Below are 13,956 nucleotides of genomic sequence, written 5' to 3'. Positions count from 1 at the left end.
AGCAGAGCAGTCATAACTCACTGCAAAATGCATCCCCTACTGTGACAAAGCATAGCACTTCCTATAATCAAACCTAGGCTTAAAAACATACCTGGCAGTCTAGAAAATTTTGGTGACAGCCCACCCAACTCAGGAATCATACACAACCAGGACCACAGTCCAACACCTTGAATGACTCAGAGAACTGGGACTGCAGGTTAGTCAGAATACTTCCTGTCATTCTGGGTCAACCAGAAGAACCAATCCTGCCCTCCTGTCTTGTGTAGTCCCCAGCCATGCCAACAAAGCTAAATTTGCCAAAGGAAAAGAAGTTTTTGCCAGTTCAACTTAATCAAGTAATCTCTCTACATACCAGGATTTGGGCTCCCCAAAGTGCAAGTAGTTAATGCTGTAGAGGTCCATATCTTCAGTGTGCCAGGCAAATGTGGTTTTCCACATCCCAAAGTATAAGTATGGAGTATTCACACCTTCAATCACGATTCCACACTCCTGTTCCACCATATCCAGTAATGTGTTGAGATTTCCGATATTCCACTCTTCAATATTCTTCAAGGAAAGGTGAGAGAAAATGTTATAATTAAGGCTAAGTCAGCTGTCCTGGAATATTTATTATATACATTAAAATTTCTAACACTCACAAAACACACAAACCCCAACCTACATATACTTGTCCTAATCCACGTGCCTGTAAAAAGCAGCTGTTAAACTTCCATGTACCACAATGGCAACCCTAATATTCAGGTACTGCAACACTTACAGCCAATATCTAATGTAACAAAATCATTAGGAATACTGATAGATTTGTAAGTAATAAAACCTTCACTGGCTTAAAGAAAATTATAGGCTAACAAAATGGTCAAACTAATAATTAAACCAATTATTCACATCATATTTCAAAGGAATATATTTATGACTGATTCAAGTTCAGGAAAATAACAGCTGTGCTGGTACATGCAAGTAGTGTAGGTCTCTGCTGTGTCTAAAGCTCTTAAAGATTGAACAAGAAATAATTTAAACCATCCTGAAGGGACGGCCATAAATTAAATAGGAGATCTATCAATCTTAACAGCACACCATCTGCTTTTCAGCCAAGAATCAAGAGGGAATCCAAATCTACACCAACACAACTGCAACAGTATTTGCACATTAACCATTCTCCCCCAGGTCTACTTTACAATACCAATTAAAACTGACATTGTGATCTGGATCAGAAAGCAATGACTTGACATTAAAAAAGACCTGTGTCATCATGCAGAAAAGGCCTAGACTGCATCTACAAAACCATTTCAAAAAATGTTGAAAGTGACATTCATCAACACAGGTAAGCGACAAGCCAATAAATCCCTTATCACTGTACTTTTAGCTTTAGCAGAGTTCATACACACTGGCAATCTAATACACAATTGGCCACTCTTCATTTGTGAGCCTTAACTGGTCTGTTCCCTTATCACATACTTGGTGTCAGTAGGGGACAAACAAAACAGAAAAATCAACCAGGGATCCCATTCATGATTGCTGCTCAATGACCTCACTGCTGGAATGCATCTGTGTGAACACAAGTGAGTGTAGGATAAAACTTAGGGTTGGGGGGGGTGGGGGAAGATGATGGTGTGGTGGCAATGTCACTGAATGAGTAATCCAGGGGCTCAGGTTAATGTCCATAGATTCAAATCCCACCTCAGGAACTGGTGGAGTTTAAACACAATTAATTACATATAAACATACAAACTAGGAGGAGTAGGCCACTCGGCCCTTCAAGCCTGCTCCACCGTTCAATAAGATCATGGCTAATCTGATTGTAACCTCCCACCCACCCCCATTAACCTTTCACCCCCTGTTAATCAAGAATCTACCTAGCTCTGTCTTAAAAATATTTAAAGGCCCTGCTACCACTGCCTTTTGAGGAAGAGAGCTCCAAAGACTCACAATGCTCAGAAAAAATTTCTCATCCGTGTTAAATGAGCGACCCCTTATTTTTAAACCTTGCCCCCTAGTTCTAGATTCTCCCATAAGAGGAAACATCCTCTCTACATCCACTCTGTCAAGAACCTTCAGGATTTTAAAGATTTCAATCAAGTCACCTGTTACTCTGCTAAATTCCAGTGGATACAAGCCTAACCTGCCCAACCTTTCCTCATAAGACAACCCGCCCATTCCCAGTCTTAGTGCTTCTAATGCATTTACATCTTTCCTTAAATAAGGAGGCTAATACTGTACAGAATACTCCAGATGTGGTCTCACCAGTGCCCTGTACAACTGAAGCATAACCTCCCTCCTTGTGTATTCAATTCCCCTTGCAATAAACAATAACATTCTATTAGCTTTCCCATTTACTGAATTCAGTTAATTAATGAAAAATCTGGAATTGAAAGCTAGTCAGTAATGATGCCAGGAAATTATCAATTGTTGTTAAAAAATTAATCTGGTTCACCAATGTCCTTTAGGGAAGGAAATCTGCCATCCGTACCTGGTGTGGCCTACGTACGACTCCAGACACACAGCAAGGTGCTGGACTCTTAATTATCCTCTGAATTGCCTCGCAAGCCACTCAGTTCAAAGACAATGAGGGATGGGAAACAAATGCGAGCCTTGCCATAAGGCCATAAGACATTGGAGCAAAAGTAGGCCATTCGGCCCATCACGTCTGCTCTGCCATTCAATGAGATCATGGCTGATCTGATAATCCTCAACTCCACTTTCCTGCCTTTTCCCCATAACCCTCGATTCCCTTACTGATTAAAAATCTGTCTATCTCAGCCTTGAATATACTTAACGACCCAGCCTCTACAGCCCTCTGCAGTAAAGAATTCCACAGATTAACTACCCTCCGCGAGAAGAAATTCCTCCTCATCTCGGTCTTAAATGGTCAACCCCTTACACTGAGATTATGCCCTCTGATCTTAGACTCTCCCACAAGGGGAAATAACCTCTCAGCATCTACCCTGTCAAGCCTCCTAAGAATCTATTATGTTTCAATAAGGTTGCCTCTCATTCTTCTACACTCCAATCAGTGCAGGCCAAACCTACTCAACCTCTCCTCATAAGAAAATCCCTCCATACCCAGGGTCAACCTAATGAACCTTCTCTGGACTGTCTCCAATGCCAGTACATCTTTCCTTAGATAAGGAGACCAAAACTGTTCACAGCATTCTAAGTGTGGTCTAACTAGTGCCTTGTATAGTTTTAGCAAGTCTTTTTTTATTTTTATATTCCTATTTTTATACTCCATTTCCTTTGAAATAAAGGCCAACATTTGCCTTCCCCATTACCTGTTGAACTTGTATGCTAGCTTTTTGGGATTCATGCACGAGGACCCCCAAATCCCTCTGTGCTGCAGCTTTCTGCAGTCTTTCTCCGTTTAAACAATATTCAGCTCTTTTATTCTTCCTGCCAAAGTGCACAACCTCATATTTTCCCACATTATATTCCATCTGCCAAATTTTTGCCCACTCAGTTAACCTGTCTATATCCCTCTGTAGGCTCTATGTGTCATCCTCACTACTTGTCTTCCCACCTATTTTTGTGTCATCCAAAAAATTGGCGATAGTACATTCATTTCCCTCATCCAAATCATTAATATATATTGTAAATAATTGTGGCCACAGCACTGAACCCTGTGGCACTCCAGTAGTTACAGGATGTCGTCCTGAAAATGCCCCCCTTATCCCAACTCTCTGTCTTCTATTAGTTACCCAATCCTCTATCCATGCTAACATACTACCCCCAATACCATGGGCTCTTATCTTATTAAGTAGCCTTACCAAATGCCTTTTGGAAATCCAAATATATTACATCTACTGGTTCCCCTTTATCTATCCTGCTCATCACCTCTTCAAACAATTCTAATAAATTTGTCAGGCATGATTTCTCCTTCATGAAGCCATGCTGACTCTGCTTGTTTATATTATGCATTTCTAAATGCTCTTCTATTACATCCTTTATAATAGGCTCTAACATTTTCCCAATGACGGATGTTAAGCTAACTGGCCTATAGTTACCTGTTTTTGTCTCCCCCCCCTTTTTTGAATAAGGGGTTACATTGGCAGTTTTCCAGTCCTCTGGGACTTTTCCAGAATCTAGGGATTCTTGGAAAGTTACTACCAGTGCATTAACTATCCTTGTAGCCACTTCCTTTAATATCCTAGGATGCAACCCATCAGGTCCAAGTGACTTATCGGCCTTTAGTCCCACTAGTTTCCCTAGTACTTTTTCTCTAGTGGTAGTTATTGTATTTATTTCCTCCCTCCCTTTTGCCCCTTGATTATTTAGTATTTTTGGAATGCTATTAGTGTCTTCTACCATGAAGACTAATTTAAAGTATTTATTCAAATCCTCTGCAATTTCCTGGTTCCACATTATTATTTCCCCAGCTTCATTCTCTAAGGGGCCTATGTTCACTTTGGCCTCTCTCTTCCTTATTATATATTTAAAGAAGTTCTTATTGCCTGTTTTTATATTACTTGCTAATTTACCCTCAAAGTTTATTTTCTCCCTCGTATTATTTTTTTGGTCACCTTCTGTTGGTTTTTAAAACTTTCCCAATCCTCTGGCTTACCACTAATCTTTGTCAAGTGGAATTTTTTTTTCAGTTTGTTATTATCCTTAACTTCCTTGGTTAACCATGGTTGGTTTATCCCCTTCCTAAAGTCTTTCTTCCTCACTGGGATATATCTTTGTTATGAGTCATGAACTATTTGCTTAAACGTCTGCCATTGTTCAACCACCATCTTTTCTGCTAAACTGCTTTCCCAGTCCACTCCAGCCAACTCTGCCCTCATTCTTTCGTAACTGCCCTTATTTAAGTTTAGCACAGTTACTTCCAACCAAAGTTTCTCACTTTCAAACTGAATGCTAAATTGTACCATGTTATGGTCACTGTTTTCTAGGGGATCTTTTACTCAGATCATTTATTAAACCTGCCTCATTACACATTACCAGATCCAAAATAGCCTGATCCCTGTTTAGATCCACAACATATTGTTCTAGGAAACTGTCTCGAATACACTATGAATTCTTGTTCGTGGCTACCTCTGTCAATTTGATTTTCCCAATCTACATAAAGATTAAAGTTACCCATGACTAATGTACTGCATTTTTTTCACATGTCCTCATTATCTCCTGATTTATTCTCTGTCTTACAGCATAGGGAGTCTATAGATTACTCCCACCAGTGTCTTCTTCCCCTTGTTATTTCTTACCTCCATCCATATGGATTCTACATCTACTGACCCAAGATCATTTATTGCTATCATACCTACTCCATCTCTTTAACAAGGCCACCTCACCACCCTTTCCTTCCTGCCTGTCCTTTCGAAAAGTCACATACCCCTGATTGCCAGCAATACATATATTCCAATAATGAATGATAAGAAAGTACATAATAGAGCAAAGAAAGGAGAGAAGAAAAAAAATCCCAAAAATTTCTAGAGCTATAATAATCACTTAGTACAATAGAATTATAATAGATATGAATTATCTATGCTCACAGCTCCAAGCTGCAGTGAGGATTCATGAGCAATTAGAGTCAATGTGTACTCAGTGCTTTTAATTTTTTTTCATTAAGAATTTGGTAGAATTAGATAAATTTTATACATTTGGGATTTATTGAAATGGAGATTTAATAGTTGTAACACATTCCTCCATCTCAGTGAGCCAAGTTTAATTCTATCCTGCCACATTAAACTACACAACCCTTCTTGGATACACATTTAAAAGATAAAATATGACATGTGATGATGATACGCGGCCATAATCCAGTTCACAGTAATGGAAGTCGGCAATACAGAGCTGCTCGCAATGTGCAATCTTAACTCAGATTACAGAGCATTGTAGCAAACTCTGAGAAGGAAACGCCTTACATTTAATCATACATGGAAATAAATTAGGTGCAGCATTTAACCCATATTGCATCTAGAGCAAACTCTATATTGAAAATCTTAAGGGGTCTGTTACTTCCTGTTCACAAAACCTATTTGCCTTTGAAAAATTTGATCAGTCAAGTTCTTCTAAGTTCTTTATCATCATTCTCATTCAATTTTACTGTCAATTGCAGCTTTTGACCACAAGGTGGTTCTGAGGAGGGAGTTCTGAAGCCTCTTTCAACTTCTTTGCCAGTTTGTATATTCAAAACGTGTCATGGGCAGTCTGAGAAGTAGATTGCTGCTTTTTATTTTTACCACCCTGATTTGTTAGGTTTGCTGCTATTGGATTGTATGCATTATTTACTGACAGGAGGATTTAATTTACAAAATCCTAAAAATAGACATGCTGATAGGCCTGCTGTATAAGAGGAAAAGAAGGTGAGCAAGTTGGTGGAGTGCTTAGTCCAGTTTTTGAGTATGGGCCCCTACTCAAAAAAAGTAACCTAGCTGCTCATTTCAGAGATCATATTTCCAGCATTTTTTGTTTTGATTTTAGACTACGTTTATTTTTTCTCTACAGCTTGCTGAAACAATTCTCACCAGCATGGCTGTCATCTCGAGCATCTACAAACATATGAATTAGGAGAAGATCATTCGGGCCCCTCACGCCTGCTCCCCCATTCAAGAACAAGATAACCCCAATAGCCTTTGGCTCCCTTGTTAGTCAAGAATCTATCTACCTCTGCCTTAAAAATATTCAATGACCGTGCCTCCAATGCTCTCTGGGAAAGAGAGTTCCAAAGGTCATGACCCTCGAGAGAAAAAAATTCTCATTTCCATCTTAAATGGGAGACCCCTTATTTTTAAACAGTGTCCGTTAGTTCCAGTCTCTCCCACAAGGGGAAACATCCTTTCAGCATCCACCCTGTCAAGTCCTCTCATATTATAGCAGCTGATGCTACAAGTCAGAGATTCAAAGTATTTGTTCATTCACATAACACTTCACAGACCCCAAATAAATTAGCAGTGCTTCATTCATTATATATTGATTTTTTTTGCTCCCACATTTATTTTTGACAGCCATAGTCAGAGGTCTTAGCCCAGTGCAGACACAGTTAATATTGGTAAGCTGCCACTGCTTTTCCTTACCATAGTGAGGAATATATAACAGCCACTTGTACCATATAACATTCCAGAGAATAGCAGTTCTGAAACTAGATATTTAATAAATTCAGTGAAAAGTTACATGGCACAAATCCAAAGCATAATTCATATAGGATGCAATTAGGATGTTGCCACCTTACTCCTGGGGAGGGAGAAAGAATGACAGCCCTAGTAGCAAAAAGGAACTACTGCTCCAAGTTCATAACTGCACAGTTCATAACTCGCTACACACAGGATTAAATTCATGGGAAAGCAACCAAGATTCTTTTTTAAATAATTAGCGTTATCCTTCAAAACTGGATCATTACTTACATTATCATATAGAGAGCCACTGATATCAGCTCCATAGATTGGAGACACAAACGTTAGGTTCTTCCAGTATTTGCGCTCAAGGTCATCAAAATCGATATGCCTTGGAGTACAATACCTGAAAGAGAAGGAGACAAATTTATTTTCCACTGTTTTTTTTTAAAAAAAGCTGTTTTGTGTTGAAATACTGGGAAACTGCAGAAGGGGAAATTAATGAAATAAGATAGGCAGAGCACTTCTGAAAATCCCAGCAAATGTTAATGGCTTATCAAAGGTGCAAAATGTTCAAAATCATAGAAACTGCAGCACAAATGAGCCCATCACTCCTATGCCAGTGGTAGCTCGTCAACTGGAATTATCTAATTTAATTCCATTTTTCTATCATTTGCCCATATTCTTTTGGTGCCCTCATCATTAGGTGAAATTTCAGTCATGCAATACTGTTGCTCCCTCTCTATACCCCAATCTTCATGCCCTCATGTCTAAGGAGCACAACTTGAGCATGTCTCATCTAACACTCACTGGATTGCCTATTCATCACTAGTTCTGGCATCATGATGTCAAGCTCTACCAGGTTTAACATTTTGTTACAAATATGAGATTTAAGATTATTATGTTTTGGGACTGCCTCTTTAATTTAGGGGAAGAGGAAGGAGGTCATGTGGCCTCTTCTGAAGACTGCCTGACAACAGGCCTGGGTGATGTGGCTGTTAAAAATTAAAGGGAGGCCTAGGATGTTTTTCTGGAAAAAAGGTGCAAGGTCTTGGAAGCAACGTCAGCAGCATCTATGTTTATAGTGGTTAGATTGATAGTCTCCAAAATCCAAGGAAGGTGTTGAGAATTCCTGGTTGTTATGCTTTAAATTGTATGCTTCCTTACGAGTTCAAAGAGTTGGACCTCAAGTTATAGCTAATCCATCAGCATTTCCACCTGGATACAAGGCCCATGTGATTCACGTTGCCATGGAGGTTAGCTTTGAGGGGAAGGATTTCTAAGATATACCTGAAACTCTCAGGCAAGTCAGTCTGCCAAGAACCAGGAGAGAAAGAGCAGCTGGAGGCAAAAACCTCTATGGTTCAGGACGCGGGAATGCAGTTGGGAGCTCATGCTTGGATTGAGAAGACCAAATCATGAGAATATGAAACAAGGCTGGAAGATTCACCTAGCTTCCGCTAGAGAGAATCTCCAGGAAAAACCTTCACCTCGTAAGACAGTTCCGGGGTTTAAAGTTACCAGGTTGGGAAAGGAAAGGAAGTAAATCCTCAGGAGCTAAGAATCACTTTAGACTGGGTCTGGGGAAAATTATATGCTTAATTAAAGTTCAGTATAAAGTATACCTGTGAAGTGGGTTTGCCAGATGTGTTAAAATTAAGTTCTGTTCTGTAGTTTAATGGATAAGTTGCCTACAAAAATAGTGTTTAGTAAATGATGCTTTTAGTCTGTTACTAAAAGTCATAAAACATGAAATCTTGTTGTGTCATCCTTTCAGCTATCAACAGGAAGTTAGAATTTATTTTTTTAAGTGATCAGTCTCTGCTGGGATTGTAACAAATTTTGTGTCATGAAGATAGAGACCATTTATTCATCAAAGAGCTTTTACTTTCAAGAACATGCAAAATACAAAACTTTCTGACAGGCCACATTAATTATATTAGGAGAGTTTCAATATCCATTTTAGTAGTAATAATCTCAAGTCAAAGAGTTTGGTTAAGCAAGGCATTCCCTTTCTAAATCCATAGGTGATTATTAATTTATTACTTGTAAAATTATAGCTTGTAAATACTGTAAAAGATGGCGGTTGACAGATTTGTAGGCCCAGTTTTACCCCATGGGAGTCCAGAGTTTCTGGTTGCTGCAATATTGAAAAAAAATCTAGCAAAACTATAATATATCATTGTACTCTCTGTAAACTTTCAGTGCTAACACATACCTTTGGTTCAAGTGGTTGTGGGTGTGAGCCCCACACCAGATTTAAACACATTATCTAGGCTAATACCCAAATTCAGTACCAACAGAGAGATTTGTCATAGGTACACCCTTTTGGCGAGGACCCACCTTAAGAGCCGATCACCCTGCTCAACTGAGAGATTCCATGGTATCAACCAAACAAAGGCAACATCCCTCAGCAAAGTAATTGAGGTCAAAAAAGAGGTTTTATTTTAGTTCATCTCATTGTGGGACATCAATGTCACAGAATCGAGTCTGGCAGAACCATACCAGGTTCCAGTGATTACTAGGAGACAGCCAGTATCCCACAAATTTCTACATGGAATCCTTCAGCAACCAATGAGAAATACTGACTGGCCCAGGTTCTTTGGTCAACAGAAGTGATGCTAAGTGAAACAAAATCCTGGGGCTGAATTTTTGTTCTGTGGTTGGGACCTCAATGTGGATGCCTTTCAGAGTCCCGACCCCACATGGCATTGACACCTAATGTAATTTTTTGATAAGCAGCTCAATTAGTTGTCAGGGTGTAAGCTTGCAAGGCTGGAGGGCCAATACGAAACCTTCCAACATGACATATTAGCAACGCACCGCCCAAGGAGTGACTGCTAATGTAAGTCGGAGAGAAAGAGAGGGTACCTCTGAAGGCTTCTTAAAAACTTAAAAGGTAAAGAGGCCACAGCTGCAGGGCATCAGCATGAAGGGGGAGCACTTCCTCCAAGTGTCTTGCAGCCACAACTGCAGCCATCTTGCACTCACAGCCAAGTTAGAGGGGGGAGTGGGGGAGGGGGGATGGAGGGAAGAACTGCTGGCTGCCTAGGTCTGTAGCCGTGACACCACCTCCATCATCAGCCGAAATTTGGCCTCAAGATGGGGGTCTGGCTGCTAACTGTGAAATTCCAATCAGTGTCTGCACATTGACCTTAATAGCGCATTTAAGGGGTTTAATTGGCTACCTGCTGTTTGTGGTCAAATAGCCATTGCCATGTTCCCACATTCCGCATTCTTCTTCCCCCGTCCCCACCCCGAACCAGCATGATTAAAAATGACCCAGAAGCAGGAACATGACAGCAGAGCAGCACGCTGTCAGCTGGCAGGATATTGAAGGAGTGTCCATCTCCAGTCCCACCTCCATAGCCATTTAAAATTCAGCATCTGGAGAATAGCATATTGGGTGTATAACAAAAATTGGATAACAATTTAGCATTATTTTGTCCAGTTAACACTTCTATGAAGCACTAATTTAATCTTATTTATTTATTTAATTTCACTGTCATATTTACCTTTTGAGTGTTCTGGCTTCCTGCCTAATAATTATTGCAATAATACTGGCAGGTTTTTTTTGCAGTATACTTAATATATTTAATTTTATTCTTCTCTGGGGTACTTTTGCACCATTAATATTTCTTCTGATGGTTTGAGCAAATTCCTCTGCTTTTCCCAGAACACACTCTCCTGTATATTTCGAGCTCTCTCCACTGTAATTTTAATTGGCGTCGTCATCCATTTAGTACGTTACCTTATACTTATTTTTCTTCTACTTACACTTCTGCATAATCATTTTTGAAGCATTACATTAACCACAGCTTCGGCAATACTGTCCAGTTAATTTGTTTTTATTTCAAGCTGTACTCCTTCAAATGTTGCCTTTCCAGAATCATAATTTTTGTCTTGGACCTTGAACTCTTATTGCAACTACAGGTCCCTCAACATTCTACTACTTTCACTAATGCAATCCTTATCATTTGTAAAAACACAATCTCAATTTGAATTTACCTCTCGCAGTTTTTTTGACACATTCACTCAAAAACAAGTTTAAGAAAAAAGGGTCTCCATACTTTTCACTGTTAGCCAGCTTCCTGTACTCCCCAACAGTCATGGATTTCTTCTGAATGTTGTATTGCGTGAAAAGCCCAGATTGTCCAGTCACTACTTGTTGAATTGGAGCTGGGATGGTCATATCATCAATATCTTCATATGACTTCCTTGGTTTCCACTCCTTCGGGGGAATGACCTGAAAGTGCAGTGAATACATAATTTAGTAGAAGAAATCTGCAGTTACTTCACACCTAGGACATGCATCAATGAGCTGTGGGCTGTGAGTGAAGCAGAGCCTCAAAACTAAAGCAGAGACTACTATTGCAAAAGTTATTTCCTCAGATTTAAGAAAATGTCTGTGTTATGGTGGACTTTATAAGTGGACTGTCCCCTTTGGCTCAAGGTTCACTGAGGGATGTGACCTCCTACAGAATCTGCCCCGAGACAAGCCCATGTAGCCTGGTTGTCATGGGAACCGGGGTCAGATCAAAACTTATTGAAGAAAGAAAATAAGGCAGCTGTGCTTGCTGCACACAGATTCACAGACTCTCAGAGTCATACTGTGTGTTTTCTGGAAAGACCACCAACAACAGGTCACGCTACTCCAAGCAGGGTGCTGGTAAGGGCAGATCCCTTGTTTGAAATTAAGTGACAAAGTCACCAATGGGTGTCTTGGTACAAGAAGTCCATTTGTGTATTGAGTGAATCCTTTGTCTGAAAGGACACTGGAAGGTTCACTCTGGTGGGGTAGGGAGAAGAGATCCCGTTAAAGCTGGGGTGAACTTGGGCACTTTAAACACAAGGTTACATTTCTACTGAGAGTATAATGTATAAATGTGGCGTGAGGTTTTCTGTTGTATTAAGAAGTTTTTTTTATTCTTTCATGGGATGTGGGTGTCGCTAGCAAGGCCATCCCTAATTTCCCTTGCAGATGGCAGTTAAGAATCACATTGCTATGGGTCAGAATCATACATGGGCCAGACAAGGTAAGGATGGCATCCTAAAGGACATTAGTGAACCAGATGAGTTTTTATAACAATCGATGATAGCGGTCATGGTGACCATTACTGAGACTAGCTTTATATTCCAGAATTATTAATTGAATTTAAATTCCACCAGCTGCCGTGGTCAGATTTGAAACTAGGGCCCCACAGCATTAGCGTGGGCCTCTGGATGACTAGTCCAGTAACATTACTATTACCTCACCACCTCCCCCATAATAGGGAATGTTAATAGGGAATACCCCTTCTGTCGCTTAGTGGATTAGTTGCCTACTAAGTACGGTTTAGTTGATGTTGATTTCAGTTCATTTGTCACAGTGAAATTCTTAAAACGTGAAAGCTTGTCATGCGATTGTGTGTTGATCTCTGAGAAATTCATGTCTTTTCTTTAAAGTTATTGGTCTCGACGGGATCGTAACAATGGAAAAACAGGGAGTGAAACATAATTCAGAAATATGTGTATATCTATTGGCAATGTTACAACAACAATTTATTGCGTCGTTTGAAATTGGATGAATCACCTTCCACACCATGTGCCATTGTTCCTACACCTTGATCCAACTTTTCCTATTTGCACTTCCTTCCTCTCACCAAAAACAAAAAGTTTGGGTTCATCTGCCTGCACACCAAGGCAAAGGCACACAAACAAAAATGTACTGAAATATTTCAATACATTTTCATTGCAGACTGATTTCTGGGATGACAAGATTGCCGTATGAGGTGAGATTGAGCAAAGTAGGCCTGTATTCACTGCAGATTAGAAGATTGAGAGAGGATCTCATTGAAATGTATAAAATTCTGACAGGGATGGGCAGAAGGATGCAGGGATGATGTTTCCTCTGGTCTTGGAGTCTAGAACAAGGGGTCACAGTCTCAGGATACAGGGTAGACCATTTAGGACCGAGATGAGGTGAAACTTCTTCACTCAAAGTGGTGAACCTCCAGAATTCTCTACCACAGAAGGCTGTGGAGGCCAAGTCACTAAATATATTTGAGGAGGAAATAGATAGATTTCTGGGCTCTAAAGGCACCGAGGGGTATGGGGAAAAAGCGGGAGTATGGCGTTGAGATAGAGGATCAGCCATGATCATATTGAATGGCGGAGCAGGCTTGAAGGCCGAATGATCTACTCCTGCTCTTATTTTCTATGTTTCTACGAATGCATACAGGAATTATCCCAGCATATTATACCAACACACAATCGCCAGCAGAGGGGTTGCCGACACACAGTCGCCATCAGCTTCTCACCTTCACATCATATTACCTTTTATATGCACTCTGATTGCAATATCTGATGGCAATTCAAGAATTGAAACATCTGTCATTTCCATTTTTCAATTGTATAAATTTACAACCACGTAAATTAATTTTATAAATATACAAACTACTGTGATATAATTTTTTTCCAGATGATTCCACACGTCTTTCCTCATTAGAGTCTTACAAAGCACACCTTCTGTAGCTACAAGAGAATTTTTCATTCAGTCCCAACATTCTGAGAACACATTACCTCAGACAACATCAACTAGTTAGTGCTGAATAGAGGTGCCATGTAAGGGCCAGGATACCTCAAGCAGCACATGATTTCCTGCTCCACCCTCATTCCCACACAAAAACAATTGATTTCAAGACACTCTCAAAAATCTCAGGGTGCAGTTTTGTTTAAGATTGTAAAGCAGTCATGAAAGAGCATGCAACAAGGGCAAAGAAGGGGGTCAGCAATGTGAATGTCAGTTATAGCATCATTATTAGTTACTGCAGGCACTCAAAACATGAACTCTCATACAAGAATCAGGTAGTGGGATCCTCAGTTGGAGAATTCTGTTGTAATTGATTTAAAGCCATTTGCTGTTGGTAAT

General features: G+C 39.9%; 1 protein-coding gene across 4 annotated transcripts in view; it reads right to left on the bottom strand.

The window, feature by feature from the left end:
* kdm4b (lysine (K)-specific demethylase 4B) overlaps positions 1-13,956 on the bottom strand; it is a 579,874-nt gene that overhangs the window by 454,491 nt on the left and 111,427 nt on the right. For all 4 annotated transcript variants that reach the window (XM_078555676.1, XM_078555678.1, XM_078555677.1 and 1 more), the window contains 3 exons: positions 11,117-11,292; positions 7,338-7,452; positions 353-546 (listed from right to left, as the gene is read on the bottom strand). In XM_078555676.1, the coding sequence (XP_078411802.1) occupies positions 353-546; positions 7,338-7,452; positions 11,117-11,292 (485 nt within the window). The remainder of the gene's footprint in view (positions 1-352; positions 547-7,337; positions 7,453-11,116; positions 11,293-13,956) is intronic.

The sequence above is a fragment of the Cetorhinus maximus genome, chromosome 13 (assembly GCF_964194155.1).
Source record: "Cetorhinus maximus chromosome 13, sCetMax3.hap1.1, whole genome shotgun sequence".
Classification (NCBI taxonomy): Eukaryota; Metazoa; Chordata; class Chondrichthyes; order Lamniformes; family Cetorhinidae; genus Cetorhinus; species Cetorhinus maximus.
This window is presented reverse-complemented; position numbering and strand designations above follow the sequence as displayed.